General features: G+C 38.6%; 1 protein-coding gene across 2 annotated transcripts in view; it reads left to right on the top strand.

The window, feature by feature from the left end:
* nhsl2 (NHS-like 2) overlaps positions 1 to 24,082 on the top strand; it is a 160,623-nt gene that overhangs the window by 1,560 nt on the left and 134,981 nt on the right. The window contains exon 1 of one of the 2 annotated variants that reach the window (XM_088073945.1): positions 15,530 to 15,780. The exons of the other annotated variant lie outside the window; for it this stretch is intronic. Within the exon in view, the coding sequence (XP_087930071.1) occupies positions 15,678 to 15,780 (103 nt within the window). The 5' untranslated portion in view covers positions 15,530 to 15,677. Of the gene's footprint in view, positions 1 to 15,529; positions 15,781 to 24,082 lie in introns of those variants that run through there. 2 annotated transcript variants of the gene reach the window in all.

The following is a 24,082-nucleotide window of genomic DNA, read 5'->3' as shown; positions in this document are numbered from 1 at the left end:
ACCAGAGTTGAGATTCAAGATGATGCTCAAGATAAAGTCAAACATGTTCTGCTTGTTGTTACTTCATTTGGATGTTTGAATGATGCATGTGCACTAAAATGATGTTTTCTCATTCTCCTGCTGACAGAGGAAAAGTTTCTCTGTACTAAATCTCAGTTTAATGCATGTACTGTATGAGCGGGATTTTCTGACATAGACACTAGTTTGGAAGGCAGTGTTCGTCCAGAGACATCTTGTGTCCAGCTGTTTGAAATGAACAAAATTTGCATGATCATGCTTTCTGTGGCTTTAAATAAGGGAGAAGTCGACTGTAACAAAATAATGAAACCTTTTTGTGGAAAAAAACACATCAGACTCAAATTATTATTCAAAATAGTTTTTATATGTCTTCAAACATAGAAAAGGAGATATTTAAATTGGACCGATGATGCGTTTTCTTATTTTCTGTCACATTTAGCCTGATGCAACGGTGTTGGATGTTCATAAACATGTCCAAAGTTTGAAATAATGAGGTAAACTTGTGCAAAAGTAATAACTGTTGGCACAAACCTCAGGCTGCAGGTTGCTCTGAATACTGTTTCCAAGGTTTTCGAGACAACCTGACGTCAATTCGTGACAGGTTTCTTTTTATGGTCAACTACTGCAAGTCATTATATTTCATAGCCTACACTGCTACATGTAGCAACAGGCTAACATCAAGGAATCCTGTCATTTTCATTGCAGACAGTAATTTTCCCTGATCTCAGATGATATTCCTGCTGAAATGCATGTCCAGCTGTGTTAGAAGCTTTTATTGGTGATTTTTTAATGAGAGAAAGTGACCTTATACTCAGTTTGAGCCATTTCCCGGCTGCAAGTATACACTGCTACTTGTAGCTACGTGCTAACGTTAGGGAAAAATGCAATTTTTCTTGCTGATGTTGTTAATTTCTCCCTGATTTCAGTTTGAAATCCTGTTGGAACATGACTAGTTGTGTTTTGAAGCTTTTATTGATTATTGTTTATTTTAGAAAGTGCTGCTATTTTCCGATGCTGGCATATCCATGACTGCTTTGACCAGGTAAACACTGGCCAATCAGAGCAAACTGAGAGTGAAAACAGGGGTTCCAGCACACACAGTGTGAGAAAATTAAATGTGAAGATTAAAGCATTTAAATATGGTCTCGTAGAAATCTTTAAAACAAAAATAAACCTGAAAATGACTATAATAGGTCCCCTTTAAATTTGTTTAAGTTTCTGCTGACTAAGTCATTTTCTGGCACATTTTAGGATTCAAAATCAATCTGTTTTGGGGTAAGAAATGTCTGTCAGACATTAAACAAACACTAACTTTTGGATTTACAGACTGTATTGTTTGTTATTATTATTGTAAAACTACAGATTTTATGTTGTCTTTCCCTAACTTGTTGATATTTTTGTATTTTATGACTGTTGTACCAAATTGTTTCAGTTAGTGTTTTTTTTCAGATCTTATTGCATTTTTTGAGACGATTTAATTCAAGTGTTGATCCTTAAATGGAGAAGTCAGTGCCGTGACCTGAAGTTGTAGAAATTGAGGTGTTATAAAATTTATAATCAACTTTATCAGAACAATGCTGTGCTTTCAAAGGCAGTCTTCAACGGGAGGCAGCGTTTTTCAGTCATCCATCTCAGAGTTTTTACGGCTTGTCTCCAGAGAAACTTCCACTAAATCAGAAGCTTGTGGTCTTTCTGACACTTTGAATGGACTTCTGGTTTTGGTTGCTTTCATACGTGTGGCTTTCTGTGTGCAGGTCACCACGTAGTCGACAGTAGAGTCACTATTTTAAGCATTCAAGGATCCTGCAAGAATCTCACAATAACAGTCAATGATTTACAATGGCCTTGTGATACATTATTTTACCTTACAATACAACACAATCAATACTGATCCATATAACATCAATACACAACAATACTCAGTGATGTTTTTTTGCAGCTTTGTCTCATTTTAGAGTGGATTTGCCCTTTAACTCTCCGCTTATATTGACACTTGTTCTGATGTAGCTGAGCTCACCAGGATGCATGTACCTCTAGCTGACAACAGCTCAGGTGATGCTGCCCAAATGCATGATGGGAGATTGGCACTGTAGCCTCCAGCCTGTTTTTGACTCTGCAAAGTTTGCACATAATTTTTGTCTTTGTTTGCGTTACAGCTCAAAAGTGAGCGAACGAACAAGGTGAGCCGACTGTGAAGGAAAGTTTATGAGGCTGTCAACAGTGTGTGTGTGAGTAGTTTGAGTGTGTGAGGTGTGTGTGTGTATATGTGTGTTAGAGCATGTACAGTATGATAAGAGAGAAAGTCCCTCTAAACACAGACCAGATGTAGAGCTGGAAAGAGGAGAGGAAGAAAGATAAAACAAAACGCAGCTCGTCTTAAAGGTTACTTTACTGGGAGGAACTCACCCATGTTAGCCTGTGGTGTGTTTGTGTGTGTGTGTGTGTGTGTGTGTGTGTGTGTGTGTGTGTGTGTGTGTGTGTTGAGAGAAGGATCGAGAAGAGGAATTTCTGTACATGTGATCATCTGTATTAGATGCAAAACTCCTCACTCTCCTCCTCACTTTTTCTAAATTCTGTGTGGGTTCTTTCTGTATCACTCACATGTGGGCAGAGGCACATGGCTAAACAATCAATAGAGCCGTCCACGAGCCTTCATTTCTCATCATCATCCTCTGTTTTGCCTCCTACTGTCTCAGCAAATATGAAAGACATTGATCTAACTTTCAGCAAAAGAATAACAAGGATTAAAGATTTGAGTTTTCCTCCAAACTCCAGTTTCCACTCTGCAAACGCTTTTGCCTTACTTGTTGTTGCCTTGAGGTAACTGAAGGTCTTTTTGACCCTCACAGCCGCCTGTTTATGAATATTATACTTTAACACAACACACAGACACCATACAATATTATTCTTTACAGAATTAGATATTTCCGAAACCGAGAATGAGCCATATTTACCATCTATGATAATACGAACAGGGTTTTGTGAATAGGAGAAACCACCACCAGAAACCACAAAATTAAGAACAGAGGTTAAAAAAATGTATTTGAAAAAATATTTTATTGTTACATAATGGGACAAAGGACTGTATAAGTAGAATACAACTTTTTAATACACATCTACCAAAACAAACAAATAAACAAACAAAACAACATAAACTGTGCTATTTTAAGGGGGTCGACCGATATTGTACTGATATCGATATAGATTATTAGTAGTTAATGAGACCGTTAACCGATATTTGGAACCGATATGCATTTACAATGAAAATAAAAATCTTTCTGTCAATATTTAGAATTTGGGATATAACAAACTCCAACGCAAAACTTTGTTTAAATGCCTTTAGCAAACGTTTCATCAAAACTGAAACTTTTAACATCACAAAAAAAGCCAAATATTGGCCCTGATTATCGGCCCGGCTGATAATCTGTCGACCCCTAGTTTTTGTCTCCTCATCTAACCAGCTGTTCTCTTCTGAAAAGGTGCTGCATTATTTTTTATAGTGCAACAGGATTACAACTAAACTAACTGTAATTATAGATGCAGAGAATAAGTCATTTGAAAGTACTTTGCAAAGTTTTGGGAGAAGGTCGTGGTCACAGTTTAAAACAGGTCAAACTGATAATGAAGGGGAAAAAATCGCATTCTTTTAGGTGAATAGTGGATGTGCATTCTCTCCTATAACTGCAGCTGACAATCCCCCTCTCCACCTGCCAAAAAAAAAAAAAAACTCGGTCAGAGTTGCATAAGGCCGAGCTGAAACACATGTTCCAGGCCTGGATGAGGGGATTTTTTCCACCCTGAGTTTAGAGTTTATTCAGGAGTCGGATCTCCTGAGCTGCTTCCAGGGTCTCGACACGGTGAAGCGCCGGAGGGATCGGAGCCGCTTTCCTTCAGTCAGGGCGCAGGGAAAGAGTCGCACTGATACACAGGAAGTCCGTTATCACTCTGCAGAACTTGATAGCGCCAGAGTTTGTGTGCATGTGTGTGTCCAGTTTCCACTGGAAGCTGTCACTCAGAGGGGGCTGAACTCGAGGAGTTTGTCCTCTGCAACACCTCCTCTCTAGCTTTCTGCTTCTCATACTGGCATTATTTCCTGCCTTTAACTGTGAGAGTGCAGCAGGAGTATCCCAAGAATGTGAGTGGGAACCAAAGTTTTGTGTTTTCTTTTTGGTCCCTTTTTTCCAACTTAATACTCTGGGAAACCACATTCTTCCTCTGACCCTCAACTGATTCTTAAAGCTGATTTTTGCTGAAGTTTGTTGTTTCCCGGCTCGGTCTGATGGTCCCAGCTGAGACCAAGGTTAAATTCTGCTCTCTGTGGTTTGAAACGATAAGCACATTTTTCTTCTGGATTATTCCCAATAAATGATATCACAGCAGGTGTTTCCCCTCAGCTGTCAAAGGAAGAGCACCTGCTATGACATCACCAAGGGGGTGTGGCCTGAAATGCAACGTGCATCAGTTTCAGCCCAGAGAGAGCAGTGTAATTAGTGTTCAATACACACAAATCACAGAGAAGCTGCATTATTTTACAAAAATAAAATGGAGCTGGAAGTGATTCCTCTTGAGTCAGTTGTGTCTGAAAACTACAAATCTGAAAAAAAAATGTGAAAGAGAGATTAATGCATTTTTCTGCATCTTCTATGCATCTGGCACAAGTTTTTGACAATAGGAAGAATGACAAAGATGAAATCTCTAGTTTAGCTGTATTGCTTTTGATCCTTAAAAAATTGCTGAAATCTGAGGATTCTCTTTTAAGTTTTAGATGTGCCCTTTTTTCTCTCCCATTTTACCTGAATGTTGCACAGGAGCGCTTTGACATTATTTTGATTTTGGGTGACCTAGTTTTCGTTTTAGTTGGGGGTAAGCAACATGGGCCCATTGAGACTAGATATCATCTTAGATTTTGGATATATATTTATCCTTTTAGTCATTCTATCCACATTTCTGAAGATTATTTACGGAACTTTAGTGTCCACAAATGTGAAAATTTGCCTTCGGTTTCACCATAAAACACATAAAAGACATGTCCTAAGAACATAAAAACATAAAATAAAAACTGAAGCAATACATTTCATGCAAAAAGTATGAAAATAGGTCTCAGTGATACACATTCAAGCAAATAGTTATCATGATTTGCAAAAATCTCACTGTTAAGTATTTTGTGAAAGCACCAATAGTCAACAATATAGTCACAATATCGATATTGAAGTATTTGGTTAAAAACATTGTGATTAATTATATTCTCAAGTAGAAATGGAGCAGCCGGCCAAAGTTGTGCGCTTAGAGTAAAATGAACAAGTTACATAATAGCACTTTTTTCAGCTGCTGCAACAGGCTGCTGAAATGCATTAACCATCACACCTAGGCATGTGACAGTATCTGTTTTCTCCTTCCTACCCTAAAAAGCAAGGGATGTTTCACTCTAAATTCTCCTTTCAAACCTGTTATGAAAATCAGGTGGTTGATTGGGAAAGAGTCTTTAACTTAAATCACTCTTTTTCTGTTTTTCTGTTCCCCCTCCTCCCCTCCGCTCTCTCCTCTCCCTCATTCCCACGGGTGGACATCAACCTCATGACTCAGTATCCCTCCCGGTTGGCCCCTCTGTAATTCCCCTTCTCTTCATTTCTTCTTTTCCTTTCCTCCTCATCATCCTCCAGCACTTCTCAGCGTGCGTCTGACGAACACTGACGTGCAGGAGGCAGAAAAATCCTTCTAAAAACAGCTTTGAAAACTTGTTTTCAGCTGATTTTTTTAGAGATAGATATTGTCAGGTTCTGACCTGACAAAATGATGCATTCATTGGCGGTGGGTGACTTTAGACATCCCAGCTTTCATTCTGAGAGATGTTTTCTAATCCCGCTGGTTTCAGGCCGTGGACTCAACATCTTTTCAGTGTCAAAGTATTCTCTTCTCCCCCTCCTCCCCCACCATCTCTCGTCCTACAGGCAGTGATTCACAGGTCAGCAGCTTCCCGCCACCTCTCCAGCACACTGCAGAAAACATTTCTAATAATCTGATTTTGTTTTTTTTTTAGTTAAACTCAATATTTAGAGTTGCCAAATCGGCAGAAGTGAAGCTCATCTGCATATTCTTTAAAAAACAGCCATTTAAATGATAACATCTGCCTAAAATTTGCTCATCTGAATGTTTAGTAATCCTGTTTTCCTGATTTGACCATAAATAGATATTTTTTACCTTTGCGTTCAATGTGCTGCCTGTGTTACTTGTTTCTTGCTCACATTGTCCAGTTGCCTGATGACTCACCACCAAGTTTGGATAAAGATTCAGCTGGTCGTAAAAGGAGCTGTAGCCCATTTAACAAAATATTTTTTTGGCTTTTTGTGAATCTCTTGGGTACAGTATTCTCGACTATGACTATAACATTAACTTATTTGGAAAGACGCAGTATAGGACTGATGTTTGTCAACAATTATAGAAAATAAGTTCCACATTAAGCTTATCCAAGGAACATTACTGTAAAAATTGATTTCCCCACATACAACAAAATTCCTTGAGTTTTCCCCAAAACTTTTAAGGATTTCACTAACTCCACGACTAAGAATTTTAGAAAGATAAATGTGATTTTGGCATTTTTTCATCTGTTTTGTTTCAAAATGATGCATCAGTCTACTGTTTGCTTTGTGTCCTCACAGTCTCATGAGGTAGGCTGGAGAAAGTTGTATAATTCAGTGGTAATTCTAAGGGAGTTAGTAAAATACATCGCCATTTGTGTGTGTGTGTGTTTGTGTGTGTGTATCAGTGTGTATGTAATATGAGGGTGTGTTTTCAAGGTCAGTGAGAAACCACAGTAGACGTTCTGCGTTTAATGTTTGAGTTGGAGCTCCAAGTGTTTGCACTGCTTTTTGTTTTTGAAAGTGAAGGAGTGTGTTCCTGCGGGGTGTGTGCGCATTAATATGTGTGTAGGTCTGTGTGAGTGTGTGTGTGTGCGTGAGTGTGTGTGAGTGTGTGTGTGCGTGAGTGTGTGTGAGTGTGTGTGTGCAGTTGAGGCCAGAACAGAGCGAGAGAGAAAGTTCTGTTGTTCCCCTGAAAACAAAAGCGAGTTGTAGATTCAGGTAGAAGAGTTGGACCTACTGACAACTTCCTGTCTTGGCAGTGAGCCCGGTCCAAGTCATGCACACACACACACACACACACACACACACACACACACACACACACACACACACATTCTTACAGCCAAAGGGATAAAACTTCTTTAATTATTGTAATCTATTTCCCCTCCTTCTACTGCAAATTTTTTGGCTGGACGGGTTACCATGGCAACAATCCAGAGTGAGTGTACTGTTGTAGGCCTATGAAATACAACCATGTCCTGTGTGTGTGTGTGTGTGTGTGTGTGTGTGTGTGTGTGTGTGTGTGTGTGTCCTACTCTCCTGCTGTGAACTTCATGTCGTTTTTCTTTTTCTAATATCGGCACCGATTTGTCAAATGGCGTAAAACGAGTTGCCACACACACACACACACACACACACACACACACACACATACATAGATACACTACACACACTTTGCTGAGCTTGTAGTCTTACTGTTTAGAGCGCTGTCTGGGAATATAAACAAATGTACAGTATGAACAAGACTGGGTAAAGCTTTCTTTGTCAGATTGGGAATTATAGAGCAAACAGAGGGAGGAAAAGTAGTAAAAATAGGAGGAGGAGTGAAAAACTGTATAAGAAGAGATGAAAAAGAGCATATGAGTTAGAGAGAGAGCAGGGAGGAAGTAGGAGGAAAGGGGAGAAAGACAAGTGACAGAAGTGGAGAGATAAAAAAAGAGGAGGGAGTTGAAGGAAGGATGAGGAGATCAGAAGGAGGAGAGATTGACAGCTGAATAACAGGCCGTTATATAATCTGAGCTGTTTGAATTTTCCTCAGTTTTATGATGCAGTCTGTCACTTCTTGTGTGAGAAAAAGTCTCCAAACTCTGAAGTGATCATCAAAAGTCTTTGAAAACCTGTAGTAAACTGTATAAGCAGGATGGAGGCTTCTGGCACAATTGCACCTACTTCCAATGTGCATGGAGAAGGAAAAAAAGTCCAAACAGGTCAAAACTTGAGCAACATTTGTAGTTTATAAAACAACCAACATGCTTTGGCTGAGGATGACCCTGATGAACCAAAAAAAGTCTTGCAATAAAGTTCTTCTATATATACTTCAAGTGTTGCTGGAGTTTTAACCTCGTCATATATATCTGTGATTTAGAGTTACGTGTCGGCTTTATATTTGGAAATGACCTTTGTTGCTCTTATCATCACCTGTAGTAGATATTGTATCTACCTTGCACATCATTTTTCCATCTTTGCTTCTGCCAGACCTTTTTTTGCATAAACGACCTCACTCATAGTGACTTTTATCAATATTTTTTTTAAATAACAGTGCATTAAATGACAATCTGAAAGGTCTCACTCTCAGAAAAATAATGAGAATCTGCAACTTTTTTTGGCTTTATGGTGCTTTAAAGTAAGTTATAGCTCATTGTTTAGATGTCCGGCACACATATTTACTGTGTTGGTTCACTCACCTCTCTTATGGCATCATTTTCAGCCGCAGCAGGAAACTAGTGCCAGAATTTACTTCAGTCAAACCAAGACAAAACTGAGGAAGTAGTTTTTGGAGCCAAGGAGGGAATGATTTAAAGTCTGCACTTGGTTTTAGTTGCCAATTTGACTAAGGACCAGGCCAGAGATCTGACCGTAATTTCTGAAGACTCATTAAACAACTACAAAGTCAGCCGACTGTCATCTTAAGAATATATCAGGAATTATAGAACTTACGTGTCAGCAGGATTTGGAAAAACTTGCCTACACATTTATTGCATTAAAGGTCCAGTGTGTAGGATCCAGTGGCATCTAGTGGTGAGGTTGCAGATCTGAAACTTCTCCCATAAGCCAAGTGTGACAGGGGTGTCCCAACTTTTAAATGGAGGCCAGATGAGATAATGTGAAAATACCTTCGGGCAGCTGCTTCTCACATACAAATTACACAAATGCAACTGTTTCATCTTTAAGTGAAAAATTATTCGACTTTCTGCTGCTCCTAAAAGCAGAGGCCCTTGCTGTCGACTTCATGCTTCTTTGCAGGAAATATCTGCTGTTATGTAACCGTTAGTTTGCTTGTTTACCGTCTGTTTATGAAAACAGTTTCACCTGCGTAGCTCCTACTTGACGAATGTCTATAAACTGTGTGATAGTCCTGCTAACATGAGGCGAATGAGGATATAAACGGCCCAAGGTAACAAGAACACGTTTTAAGGTAATTAAAAATGATAGAAAACATAATTATGAATATTAAATACCATCTCTGCCAATAGATCGCCTTCAATCCTCCACACTGGACCTTTTAATGAATGATAATGTTGCTCTGCCACCTTAAAGTGGCCAAAAAAAAATCTATTGATACTCATTTAACTTGTGGACATGTTGTTATACTAGTACATTATATAATTTCAGCAGCATTTTGTATGTGTTTGTGCAACAGCCTCCACTTAAATGTGCCAAAGAAGGAATTATAGTCGCTGACAAATACATTAATAAACATATATCCTCTTACAACTGCATTATAGTGTGATATATGTTCACAGACTGCCTATAAATGCTAGATAGAGTAAAGTATTAACCCTTCTCTAATGTTGTTTACATTGATATGAACAAAAAAGTGAAACTGAATAAAAAGGAAGCTGTAGTATTTTTTTCTGCAAGCAGCAAAAAAGATTGATAGATCAGCACAAAGATCCCCAAATCTTACAATTTCCCCACACTGTGAAAAATAACAAATACCACAGGAGTCCAGCAGATTGAGTAACAGCCGTGATATAATGCAGGAAGAGGCCCAGTGCTTGTGTGTGTGTGTGTGTGTGTGTGTGTGTAATGAAATACAGTCCATGTGCAGAGCAGCACTCTCTCCTCTGCAAGTTTCCTACAACTATTTTATGTGTGCAGATTTTCCAGTTTGTCGTCTAACATGCTTACAAGACTTCTTCTCTGTTTTCGCTCTCTCTTTCTCTCTCTCTCTCTCTCTCTCTCTCTCTGTGTGTGTGTGTGTGTGTACATCTCTCTGTAGGGCTAACATGCAGATAGTTTATACTATCTCCTACAGAGCAGATTCCTATCATAGAAGAAGAGAGAGAGAGAGAGAGACTGGGAGAGGAAAAGGGATCTAAGGATCCAGACAGTGTGAAGTTTTTGGTGTGTGTGTGTGTGTGTGTGTGTGTGTGTGTGTGTGTGTGTGTGTGTGTGTGTGTGTGTGTGTGTGTGTGTTTCCAGAAAGTGTGTCTCAGTGGTGGCACATTGTTCAGAGAGAGCAGATGACTATGAGTCTATGATGGCAGCAGTATGTAAACACAATAAGAGAGACTACACACGAAGCAGAAAAGATATAGTGATAGTATTTGTGTGTGTGTGTTAGTGTGTGTGGTCTTGAGTAGTTGACCTTAATGAACTCTGTCTCAAACAAACACACACACAACTAAATATGTCATCGGATCAGAAGACAAATGCAGGCAATTCCACAAAAGCATGACAATAACATGAAGTCTGCGGCTCTGGCGTGACAGGTACAGGACATAAAAGGACAAAATGTGCAATATCATGGACATAAAATCATGAACCATATACACAGAGATTCAGATATCGTGCAGACATAGCTACATGTCAAATACACATCACCAAGAATGATCTGTAAACTGTAAACCTGCTTCTGCATTGTGCATATTTTGCATTTGCACCTTGTTGATATTTCAGATTTTATGTTTACATTTTTTTGTACTTTGCCTTTCCTTTGGAGACTACTGCTGCAGGAGTGTGAGCTCTGCACTGGGGACACAGGCTGCACACACACTATTGAAGGAATTACTGTTACAGTTGCAAAACTATACCTTAATAACGCGTTTAACGACAGCATCTAGCCATTTTAGTGTTGTCGTAAGTTTGTTTGGACTGTTAAACAGCAGATGTTAATTGGCAATTATGAAAACTTTTGATTGCTAACAACAACGAAATGCAACATAAAAAAGTCGTTATACTACTGGCTAACAGGCCATTGACCGAATGTCAGAGTGGTAAACAAAACAATTATTTTGTCCCCAGCAAATGAAATTGAACATTATATATATATATATATATATATATATATATATATATATATATATATATATATATACACATATATATATGTGTGTGTGTGTGTGTGTATGTATATATGGGAAAAGCAAATTTTTTATTATGCAGCTTTCTTAAAACTCTGTGGATGTATTATTTCAAAAAATGTTATCAATAAAGCTTTTAACATAAGCAATAAAATCCCTTGTGGGAGAAACTTGGGCTGGGTGGTTGGATGTGTGAACACAGTTTGTGTCCAGTCAGCTAACTTTGGTTTCTTTTCGTGATGAAGATGATCGGACCAGACCTTAAATGTTAGGGTTAAGGCTTATAAACTGCTTATAGGAGTAGCCTTTGTAACTGTCATTAAGTAGCATTAAACACAAAAGACTTGTGGATAAAATACGAAAATAAAAACAAATTGTAAAAAACATATATTTAATTTAATGTTCAGTTGACCCAACTTTATTGTACACCTGTAAATGTTTCAGTGTCTGTGTGTGGTTATCTGTGTTTGTGGTTATGTAGCTGTAAATTAGGAGTAATGTGATTGACTGATAATTGTCGTGGTTACGAGTGAGTTAACAGACTGCATCACATGTGCGTGTGCTCGCAGTACGAGCAGGTTTTATGAATGTGTTGCTCTCAGGGCTGTAATGTAACAAAAGGCTGGCTGTCAACAACAACACGCTTCACGTCGGCCAAAGCATGCTGTAATGGTGGACGCAATCACTTCCAGATGACAGACAGAGAGCTCTATGTGTGTGTGAGTGTGTGTGTAGGGGGATGTTGGGCTTGAATCAGAGAGAGAAAGAGGGGACTATCACTTCATTGTGGAGGGAGTAACCTGGTTTACATGCAGTGCAGAAGAGAGAGGGATTGTAGTAAGTGCATCGAGGCTTGTGCTTGTTTTAAAGTATGTTACCGTTGACTGCAGCGAAGGAAAGGATACAAACAAGGGAAGGACACAAGGAGACAATCCTGACAAAATTGTCACTGCAAGAAATTTAAGTATTTATACTGTAACATAGATTATAAGTCTATACATTTCTCTCATGTTGACAAAACATTTGAAACAGACTCAAAGGCTGAAAACATTTGGTGGTGAAGAGATCTTTGGTTCTTACAGTTTCTCTTACAAATCTTACACATTTTGGGGGAATAAGCTTTTAGCATGCTTTTGTGCCTACACATAAAGGTGTAATGTTTTCGGGTTGTCCGACAGATGGATGGATTATTGCCGACCTGAGACATACATTTTTTTCCCATAAATTAAGAATTTATTTGCTAATTATGACAAATACTGCATAAATTGTCTAGAAAAAAAATGAAGAATATTTTGTATCCAAAAGGTCAAAGGTCAACTTCACTGTGACATCATTATGTTCTACACCTATGTCCATCATGGTCTGAAAGTATGTATTGTTCATTTCACATGCACAGCAAAATGTCTGCGCCTATTTATGTACATTTATCACATGCTTTTTTGTAAACAAAAAACATCTGAAATAGCACAAACCAAAAAGGCGAAGCTTCATTTACAAATTTATTTATTAACAAAAATAAAAATAGTAACTTTGTTTGTCTTAAATTTAGGTTACATCTGCGCTAGTCAAAATTCCTGCACTGGACCTTTGCATGTTCACTGCCGTTGAGCTCAGCAGCGACATCCTCTGACTGAGCTCAACATTTCATAATAAAGGTTTAAAAATGACTAAAGAAGTCATGAGTTTAGTTTCGGTTTGTTGGATCAGAGAGTTCAGAGTAGACGAGGAAAACTGAAGAACGTATCGTCAGGGTGTTGTTGTGGCGAGGAAGCTGGGCCAGTGAGCGTTAGCAGAAAAGGATACAACAACAGAACACACAGTTCTGACACCGAACACATGGACCTGGACACCCTGATGGGTTCTGTGTGTGTGTGTGTGTGTGTGTGTGTGTGTGTGTGTGTGTGTGTGTGTGTGTGTGTGTGTGTGTGTGTGTGTGTGTGCGGACGCACATGCCTCCTGCTACCAACCCACTACCTGGCAGCCATGAGGCTCTGCGGTTTGGACGTGGTGTGAATAAACAGTGTGTGTGTGTGTTTGTAAACAAATAACAGACCTGCTATGTCTGCCATTAACACCCTGTGTATTGTGTTGTTTGGTGTCATTTATGAGTCACTCTTAATATTTGATGAATTGCCGTTTTTATTCATTATTCAGTCGGAGGTCGAATCTAAATGACTTTGTTTTGCCCTGTTCATTTAACTTACAGTCACCGTGCTACTTGCTAAAAGCATTTATCTGTTTTTTTTATATAATATGATAATTTATATATATATTTATATATATATATAGTTAGAGAAAATACATTTAAAAATCTTCAAAAGTCAAGAATCATGACTAGAAAAATACAGAAAAAAATACAATAAAAAAAAATGTTTACATATTGATGCAGTCTGTCTCCATCTGGATTTTACAAGACAGAAATATTCTGCAAAATCAAACAGTCTGTATACTTTAGAGTCGTTCTTAAAAAAGTTTTTTTTTTTTTAAAGCAGTGTTTGTTTGCCAGAGACTCATTATTGCCTCACATGGTGCACAAACATCTGCCTTCTCTGCTCCACATGTCTCCTCTGACAGCAGCGAGACAGGGTTTCTATGGTTACGGGGGACTCACACATGCCTCTGCATCCGTGCAGCATTTTCTGATGCTTTATTCAAACCATCATTGAATATTTTATTAACTGGCTTTTTGCTCTGTAATTGTACCTGATGAGTTCTGGTTGGTTTTTATTGGTATAAAATCGAGTTTTCTCCAGTCGTCTGTGCAGCTTATTAGTTGATATTTGTGTGTCTGGGTTTTCCTGTGTGTGTGTGTGTGTGTGTGTGTGTGTTGGTATGTGTGTGTGTGTTGCTGCATGTCCTCTATCTGCCCTCTGAGTTTGTTAATGCCCTGTGTGAAGCAGGCACTCTGCCCTGCCACATACACACACACGAGCACACATAGCTTATTTACATGTTTCATTGCACTGCAGACACTGACAGTGTCAACAACTCTCACTCTGCAACTCAAATGCTGCAAATTATATGGTGGAAATTTTCAAGTTGCCACACTGGTTTTCAATTTAAACTTTAATCCTCTTTAACCAGACACATTTTCAAAACTATAAAGCAAAAAAAATCACACCCTCACTTTCATTATCTTCACACTGAATGCTCATTTGCAGACTCATTAGCCATTTGACTCATTCTGTAGTCTGTTGTTATTAATGCTACTACCAGAGCTTGAATTTGGCTGGAACACTGCAGATTTTAAGTGCTTTATACAGTGGGTACCTGCAACTTATAGTACTTCCACTCCGTAATGAAGCCGGCACATACAGTTTCTGAGTAGAAAGGAAAACAGGTAAAAATGTTCCCTTGGTGCAGATTCAAAAAATAGAAAGAAGCAAAATTCAACTCCTGCAGTCCAAATCACGCTGAGGCTACTCGGGAATGTCGAAGATTCAAATAATCAGTCAGCGACTCAGTTTCTTTTTTTTTTTTGTAAACCAACGCGCAATGTATTTAACTATTCAGAAAAGTAATTATATACTAAAGTTATCCTCCAGGTGTATAATCGTGACTTTAATGACAGTGTGTTAAATCGCAGTTGTTAATCAAATGAAGCAAAGAAAAGCAGTGCATAAATATAATCCCAATAAATCTGAGTTACATAAACTCGCACGCTAGACAGGACTGGAACTCGCTGAGTAAGATGAAAGTGTTTGACACAAGCTATTGATGACAGCAAGAAATAGAAATGCTGAATTTACTTTGTACGACATAAAAATCAATGATGTTTGTGTTGCGATGCACGTAGGTGTGTGTGTGTGTTTTTAGCATCTGTTGCTTTGTGTGTTGCCTCTTGTTTCTGGGTGTATTTGTCTCCACGGATGTGTGTGTGTGTGTCTGTGTCTGTGTGTGTGTGTGTGTGTGTGCGTGGGCAGGGCTGACGCAGCAGAACTGACTGCAGCGTGGCGAGCGAGAGGTGGGACACACAGATGTACGCACACGCACACACACACACACACACAAACGCACGCATTTAGATTCATATACAGCAGAGTAATGCTGCACACAATAAATATACAAAAACAAGATTCGGACATTGACGTGACATCTGGAATTACATGGTGCCTGCAGATATGTCGGAAGATTGCACGTGCATGCACGCACGTGCGTGCGCGCGCACACACACACACACACACATGCATGGGTTTGGTTATCATGTGAACTGTCACTGTTGCAAGTTCTGTTGCTAGAAAGAGACCTCGTGAGAGAGAGTGGGGCAGTGAGAGGAGGGTGGGGGAGAGAAAGGGTGAGGACGAGGAGAGAGAGAGAGTGGGAAAGAGAGAGAGACATGAGGAGCAAGGAGGAGGAGACCAAGGGAGTAAAGCAAGAGGACGGACAAGTGGACAGAGAGATGACTATAGGAGAGTGTGAAGTCAAATTAACAAAGTGATAGATAGATAGATAGATAGATAGATAGATAGATAGATAGATAGATAGATAGATAGTGATGCGCTGGAAAAGGAGGCGATCGCCGGCGCAGGGGAGGACCGGAGATGATGAGGATGAGGAGAAGAGCTCAGACACCTCCTTCAGAGTGCATTTCTTTAAAGGTAGAGTGTTGGTTTTCTGTGCCTTTCCCGATTTGCCGCATTTATCTCGTCACCTCAAGTGTGTTGACAAGTGAGTTAGTGCATCAATATGTTGCCTTCTATGTGTTTTTTGGAGGGAATCCAAAAAAAGAAACCTGCAGTCCTGACAAATGAAAAATGTTTCCATACTTTTTTTTTTTTACGTTTTAAAGATGGGATGCGTCGCATTGTTGCTTGTGTCACGTGTCGAATGACAAAGACGTTGGGAAGCCTCTGTCTCACACTTGGCTTTTTAGGAGTATTTTACATCAATACTATTTATAATCTATGAAGAGAAAAGTTTTTTTTTCAATTTTGTCTAAAGATTTGTTGATTTTTAATGTTTTCTTTTTTATAAACCACTAAAGTGTGCACAATGATGCATTGTTTCCTTTGTTGCTGCCTGTTAGAAATCAATGTAGAAAGTGTTTGTGTTGCAGCGGTTAGGTGCATATAGTACCACTGATCTTTTGAGACACCTCATATGTAACAGGGTAGAAATTAACTTTTTTGTCCATGTGCCACTGTGGCTGCTGAACTGAAACATTTTGAGTGTCAAACACTTAAAGTTACATTATGTATCTTTTAGTGGATTACTGCGTTTTATTGCAAAGTCGTCAGAAGCTGCAATTTTGGGTTGGTGCTTTGGTCCGACCATCAACCAAATGTTTCAGTATTTGACAACCTTGAAATGAGACTCAACAATAATCTAAAATATGCATAATATTACTTTAATTTCCTGCATTCTGGTAGATTTTTATACACCAATTTTTGCTTTACTTATTTTTTTTATTTTGATTAACTTTATTTGATTGGATTTCGCTTTATCAGCAAAAAATCTGAATTTTGTCTTGCGTCCCAGGACATTAGCTATTTCACATGCACAAAAATACAAATCTGCATCAATTTATGATGTCAGTGTGTTTAATTTTATCAAAATAAACGTCCTCTTTTACTTCCGTGTTATTGTTGGGGGGTGAAATACACATGTTCTAAATATCTAAATTTATAGGGGGATGTGCACCCCCAATAAAAAACAAACTCTACATAGTGACATATTTACTCTGTTACCGTACTATGACAAAAATATAGTCAACTAATAAATTATTCCATATTTTTATGGATTAAGCTGCAGTTTAAATTAGACCCACCTTTACCAGCTGCGGCATTTAAACAGATGTGCACATGAAAGGATCAATAATTATATTTATAGTCTCTTTCAGCTTATTGCTTTGGTTTAACAGTCACTTTGTTGTTTTATTTCACTTTCATCAACCATGTTACCAGCTGCACAGGGGAAGCTGTTTAACAGTGATAAACCCGGTGTTTGCTACCTGCTCAGCACCAAATAGCAGACAGACACAGTTAGCGATAGGCTGGTGAACATAGTGGAGCATTCAGCAGCTTAAGAGGCAGATATCTGTTTCAGGAATTGGTCCATGCTGTGCTCCCCCTGAAAAAATCCTGATTGTTGCTGCTTTAACATATGGTGTTGATGCTGCAATATTTATTTACAGGAAATTATACATGGTGTCCATCTTTGAAATAATACTCTGTTATATATTCAGAAGGAAAACTTCACATGAAACTGAGTTAGAAAGCATTTGCAGTAATGTATTTATTTATTATTTGTTTTTTTAGGTGTAGCCTAATGTCAAGTTCTTAAGCTTGTGAAATGTAAAATATTCTTCGCCAACTTTATGGTGTCTAGAGTACTGTAAATCATGCCAGAGATGTTGATGCCGGTGAATAGTTGGATGTTAAAACCAAAGTACATGGCTTTCCAAGAAAGTCTGTGTGGCTGTGTTTGTTTTATATGTACTGCGACACCTTCCTAATTTGAGACCAAATCCACTAAATATTTCATTTATTTACTAAAAGTAAAAAACCCAACATAGAAAGCAACAAGCACATTATTTTTACACATATTTACAACTGTTGTGCTCAATTTTTACATGTTAGGCTTAAGGATGTAATGATCCATCGTAATGTAGCGATTAATGAGCCACGATCACATATCAGCGATGCAAAGTGAAAACATCGATCCATATCATCCTCTTTCACACGTGACTTTATTTTGAAATTTGGTGTCACCGTCACACGGGGTCAGGCAGATGATGGTGAGCAGCCAGAAGAAAGACATTGTAGATAACGCTTTTTACTCAGGAATAAATCATCACTGTGAAAATTTTTTGTTTTCGGAGGAACTGTCAGAGAACATGTCACGTGTACACAAAAGCTGTACTGAGAAAGCACGACGCTAACTCCTTGCTAACATTAGCTGCTCTGTTTCAACAATGTTTGACTGAAAAAAACGTGCAAGCAGGCTGAAATTCATCCATGCTGTTCTGTTGAGAGACGCAAGGCTCAAACCAGCGGTGAGTAAGAGAAATATAATTTAAAAAATTTAAATTGGTTTAGTTATGAGTAGAGGAAAAGTCTGCTAGCTGCTAACCTAATTTGTGCAATGTAAAATGCTATAGGCTTATGCTAATAACGTTAGCATGTGGTATATGTGGGGGAAACATGATCTTGACAGTTATTGTTGAGCTGAGTTTTATACTTTTGTGAAAAGATCTTGTTATTAATCCATGTTTTGAGGATGTTGGGAGAAGTTTATCTTTAAGTCAGATAGCCCTAGTTTAAAATTTAAATGAAAAACATTTTTCCAGAAAGTGTGCTCAAACAGAATGAAATGGTTTTAATTATTTCCAATTATGTATAGGTTGTTTTTATCTTTTCTGGCCAAAAGCAAGGAAAGGGATGGAAGCTTCTCCCATAACTGACTGTGTTAAAAAAGCGATCAATATCGTCACATATTGTTTTTTGACGCAGACTTTGTGATATCTGCAAATATTGTATCATTCTCCAAAGTATTGATATAATATCGCATCATGATGAAACCAGTGATTTACACCCCTAGTTAGGCTGAATAATTCATTAAGTTTTGGTGGTTTATACATACAGTGATAGTGCTGAATGATACTTTTTAGCTCACAGCTTTCATGCCAAATATGAAATTCAACAAAATATCATTAAGTATTTGGTAAAATGGGGGAGCAGGGTGTGTCAGATAAACAGTAACAGAGATTCGAAGCTGCTGGTTTTCTGGTGGTTCTGTGTCTGGAAATGTTTATTGATCAGATGAATGAAATTTGTTTGATTGTGAAACGTTGAGCAGTAACTGTGTATTTAGTGGGACATGTGCACTCAGCCAAGATAAACAAGATACTCAGCTGTAATGGAGAGACAAATTAGATATTTGGTTGTTTCTGCTTTCAAAAATCAATTCAAGTCTGTAGCATTAATCACTTGACTCAGCTGTGCCTCAGCGTCGTCCTTGGAGAAACTTTTTAGTCAGCCAGTCAGGCAGAAGTTAAACTCATAAATGAAATGCCGCAACAAAATCCTGCAAGACCTGTAATACCATATACTTTGCGCACAGAGCCAAGATAAACAGATGTCTTTCATCTGCGGATGCTTGACTCATTCCAAACAAATGAGCTTAAAGGCAGCTGAAGAGGACTCGTGTTCAGAAACAAATCTACGTGGACGCATTACCCAAACCATGAGCCCACAACGGTGACACACACAGATGCTGGTTTGAATGATTTTACTATCAAACATCTGTTGCTCTTATTATTTAGCTGTTGTGCATTGTACGTCTTATTTCCCTGGTGGTTTATTGTATGTGCCGTGAGACGCACAGAGCGTCCCTGGCAGCTTTAATGCAGGAAACTGAATAAAAGCTACAGTAATTTAGACATGGCCAGGCAGCGGCGCAATCGTAATGTCTTTCTTATCCAGTTAGAGAAAGGTCAGTGGTATGACACCAAAAACACACCAGTTTTGAGTGGCACAAATGGTTTTGGACATCGGTGTCCTGAGTCAAAGTTCTGTTCTTGTTGGACCCACTCACCTCCCATCCCACTAACCCTAAGTGGACTTTTGTGCTCATTAAACTACGCCACTTGCTTTAGTTGTCTACATTGATGCAGATGGGTTTACATTTCAGTTTGTGAAAAGCCAGCTGCATTGCACACACTAGTGAAGGCCCTAAGTGCCACATTTTGCCCCAAGATTTTGAGTTTTTGTGCTGTGTTGCCACTTTTACTTAAAGATCAGAACACTTCCACCACTGTTTAGTGCAAAGTCTATAAAAGTCTTTGTAAAACTCTTTATGAAGTTAACATGCTCAACAGTGTAACAGACCTATGACATCATGACTGTTTCCGTTTCTCTTGCAGCCTGTGTTTTAACTGATGTCAAACAGGCATTATGACTGTTTGAAATGGTAGTTTATGAGCACTTTTGGAACTGGGATAATTTGATAAGTTGAGATACTTGAAGGCTTTATTACACAGACAGCTGCTGGTAGAGCGTGGAGTAGGAGGAGCACAATAGTTTGTTTTTTTTAATCTTTTGCTGTCTTGATATTCCGATTTTGCTCATTAGAAATTTAATTCATTGCACTTCAATCAAAACGCTGGCTGTCTCGGTAAAGGATTTGTCCTTCATTTATTTAGGAAATCAACATTTCTCTATTGAAACCATTTTTATGTTTTTGAACATGACATTTTCTGGGGACATAAAGTCCTGCTCTGCTGTGTGGAAGGGAAATACAACAAGCTGGTGTTTGTTCATGCCAACAGGCCTCGGGCTAAAGGACCGTCTGCTGTGCAGCCCTGCTCACATGGCATGGCGAGACAGGGCACTCAGACATACCGATCCTAGTTTATAATGTACCTCGAAATGTGTGTTATCCTGAAGAAAATTTCCTGAAAGACTTTAAAGATAAATAAAGATGAGCTTGACTCATCAGTTCTCCATCTGTCTCTCTGTTGGATCTTTTGTGTGCTGACTGGAACAGCGCCCAAAGAAGTTTTTGACATTTGGATGTGCCCTGAAAGTTTTAAATGAGCTGATTTGTCTGCGTCTTCTAGAAACTCTGTTGTTGGAGAGCCTGAATGAAGCGGGAAGCAACATGTTCTTACAGAATTTTTTGCCACTGTGCTTTTGTAAGGCCAAGGTTGACCCTGAAATGCTGAGAATTTTATTCTCATTAGGTCAAGTTTTGAATTTTTTACAGTTTGCTGTTATGACAGCACAGGAATGTGAATTCAGTAAGTTATGTTCATTGGAGAAAAACTGATTTTGCACAATAGATTTGGTAGCTGTTGTCTGACTTTCGGTGATATGCTGTGTTACTGAGCTGCAGGACACCCCAAATGTTCAGCGTGTCAAGTCAGCCTCAGGTGCCTGCAGCAAAGCCGTCTCAAGTTATTCACAGGCGTAGGTGTAGCTTTCAGGGGGAATTCAGTCCCCTTCAGTATAAAGAACGTGTGCATTGTCACCTCCAATTTTGTCAAATATTAACAAATTTAAAGCTTAAATTTATGCAAAAAACACACTATTTTGAGCATCAGATTTCACCAGAAGACAGGAAGTTGTTTGATGCTTAGTTTTTTGCAGAGGATTTGAACCCCCCCAGAGATTTAAAAATTACCAATACCTTCAAAATCTATGTGCAGCACATCAGTTGTATAAGAACTATGCTAATTTTCATTGTCCCCATCTAATAAAATAACATTTTATTTTACTCATATAAATTGAATAGGCTGCTGGTCCAACAGCTGCTGGCATGAAAACGAGCCAGTTATAGTTTATACAGTAAATATAGGTGAAATAATAATAAATAGATGTACACTTGGCAGATCTCTGCCTGCTCTACATATCTGAAAAGCCTTGTCAAAGTCTTATATACATACTGTAAGTGAGTCAACCTGAAAAATATCATTGTTTTGGTGTATTTCTCTTTAGAATTCCTTGATTTTTTTTTTTTACCAGATTTTGCACCAAAAATTCAAATAAATGTATTTTTTTATCCCAAAATTCAGCATAGTAAAACATACAAAAAGGATTTGGATATCAGATAAAAAAAAAATTGCTCACATATTCACATTCTGACCCTGATATTCTGCATGAAAGCGGGGTTAAACTGCTTTGCATTGTGGTGGAACGTGCTTGGCCCCTCAGTTTCACTACAAGAAAACATCACTTAAAAAAACCACAAGATGCATCACAGTTTTGTAGAAAAACTGCTGTGAAATCAGGCATTTTAGAGTGCAACAATCCCCAAAACAAGCCTGTGAAATCATTGAAGGAATGCTGGATAGCAGCCTCTGTTTGACTTATTAAGCTGCTTAAAGCATTAACTGAGTAAAGATTTCCTGATGTGGGTTGTTGTAACTTGCTTAGTTTTCACCTCTTGAAAACTTTATGCTGTATCATTTCTGGTGTGAATCCCCAACAAGCCGGATAAAGGAAGTCTGACAACCTTGTTCACTCACGCACACTCACACACACTCAGCCTGGGGGGCCTGGAGCTGAAGGCAGTGGAGTAGAAGGAAAGCGACCTGACATTTTGACTTTTGGCAGAATGTTGTGGAATCACAGTTGCATTTTACTCCTCTGATCAGACCAAACACTGAAATAGAAACTACTGACAGTCATTTTTGAAGATTTACTTATTTGAACCTGTGCATGTAAGAGCATTTAAGACCTCCTTAAGGTTTTCTCCCTCTCATTAATTCCCCTCTTTGTCATGTGACAGCAGTGGGACGGCTGCTAGAGAACCGCTGCGCCTCCTGGGGATCACTGACTTCACACTCAAACACACACACACACACACACACACACACACACACACACACACACACACACACACACACACACACACTTGAACACAACCTCCAATTAGCACTGATTTGGATGGGATTCATCCACTAAGTTGGTTTTGACACAAACATAAAGTTTACTCAGCCGTTAAAACATAAACCTCACAGCAGATGGAGAGAAGAAAGAGGGATATGATGGGGTTTTACCACAAACAGCAATTACATGAAAAGAGACCGTTTACAGTGCGATTTAGGTTTGACAAACAATTTCATTGTGTTAATTTATTTTCAGATCTTGCAACAGTATCCAGACTTCAAGAATGAGTCATTTAATAAATCTTTTATTGTTTTTTTTAAGACAAAAGAAGCAACAAAGAAGTATTAGTTTGGGCTCCTGCGACTTAATGAGCATCTTTTATCGTTTAATTTTGATTGCTTTGTCTTGTCTGCGTGATTTTGTCACCTAGCAGACAGAAGAAAAATGATCTGAATCAGTTCTACCCAGAGAGTTTTACAGAATTTAAAATGTTCACTGACTAAAATTGGGTATCAGAAGTATCGGGACAAAAATTCAGACGTGTGTCTTGGCTCTCTTATCTTTTTACATAAACCTACAGGAAGGAATTGTAATGTTTTGGGATTGTCTGCATGACAACACTTAGGTCTGTCTGTCTCAGCCTTGTGAATGTGATATCTGAAGAACGCCATTAGGGAATTTTTAAAAAATTTGGCACAAATTCCTACTTGGACTCGAGGTTGAACTGATTCGAATTTGGTAATCAAAAGTCAAAGCTCATTGTGACTTTGTATCTGTCTCATTTTGTGGATGAGTAAACTCAAGAATATCTTGAGGGAATTTCCTAAAGTTTGGCAGAGAAGTCCACTTGGACTCAAGGATAAACTGACCACAGTTCGTCAAAGGTCAAGGTAACTGTGACCTTGTCAGTTACGTCTCAAAAAAAGCCAGAGGGATTTCCTTCAGATTTGGCACAAAGGTCCACTTGGACTCAAGAAGGGATTAGAATTTGGTGGTCAAAGGTCATGGAGACCTCACAAAAACATGCTTTAGCAATAACTCAAGAATAAATTTGTTAATTATGACAGAATTTCATACAGATATCTAATGGGATAAAATGATAATTTCTCAGTTTTGAGATCAATAAAGTATATCTATCTATCTATCTATACTTACTCTATCTGTACTTACATTTTGTATTTGACAGGTTAAAGGTCAGTTTCACTGTGACATCATAATCTTCTGCAAATAAACTTTGTTTCTGGCCCTTATCAACATCAATATCAACATCATATCTAGATATGATGTCTAGTATAGATCGTCTGTGCTGCGGGGAGGATGTGTGTGAAACATCCGTGTTTTCACAGATGTGGATGTAAACTTCAGCTGCATCTTGACTGCCTCAAGGAGGCACACAACTGTAAGATAGTAATTCCAGTTTTATTGTATTAAATGATGGTAAAATACCACTTAAAGTGACTTACTCAAGGGCGCCTCTATGACCATGAATCAGGACACAGCGTCTTTCTCCTTTCACATTTCCCACCTGTGTGGGACTCAAACTGGCAACCCCACAATTGTGCGTCTGCAG

Source organism: Plectropomus leopardus, chromosome 23 (assembly GCF_026936395.1).
Source record: "Plectropomus leopardus strain MGB_pleo_1.0 chromosome 23, ASM2693639v1, whole genome shotgun sequence".
Taxonomy (NCBI): Eukaryota; Metazoa; Chordata; class Actinopteri; order Perciformes; family Serranidae; genus Plectropomus; species Plectropomus leopardus.
The sequence above is the reverse complement of the archived record's forward strand: the minus strand, read 5'-3'. Positions and strand labels throughout refer to the sequence as shown.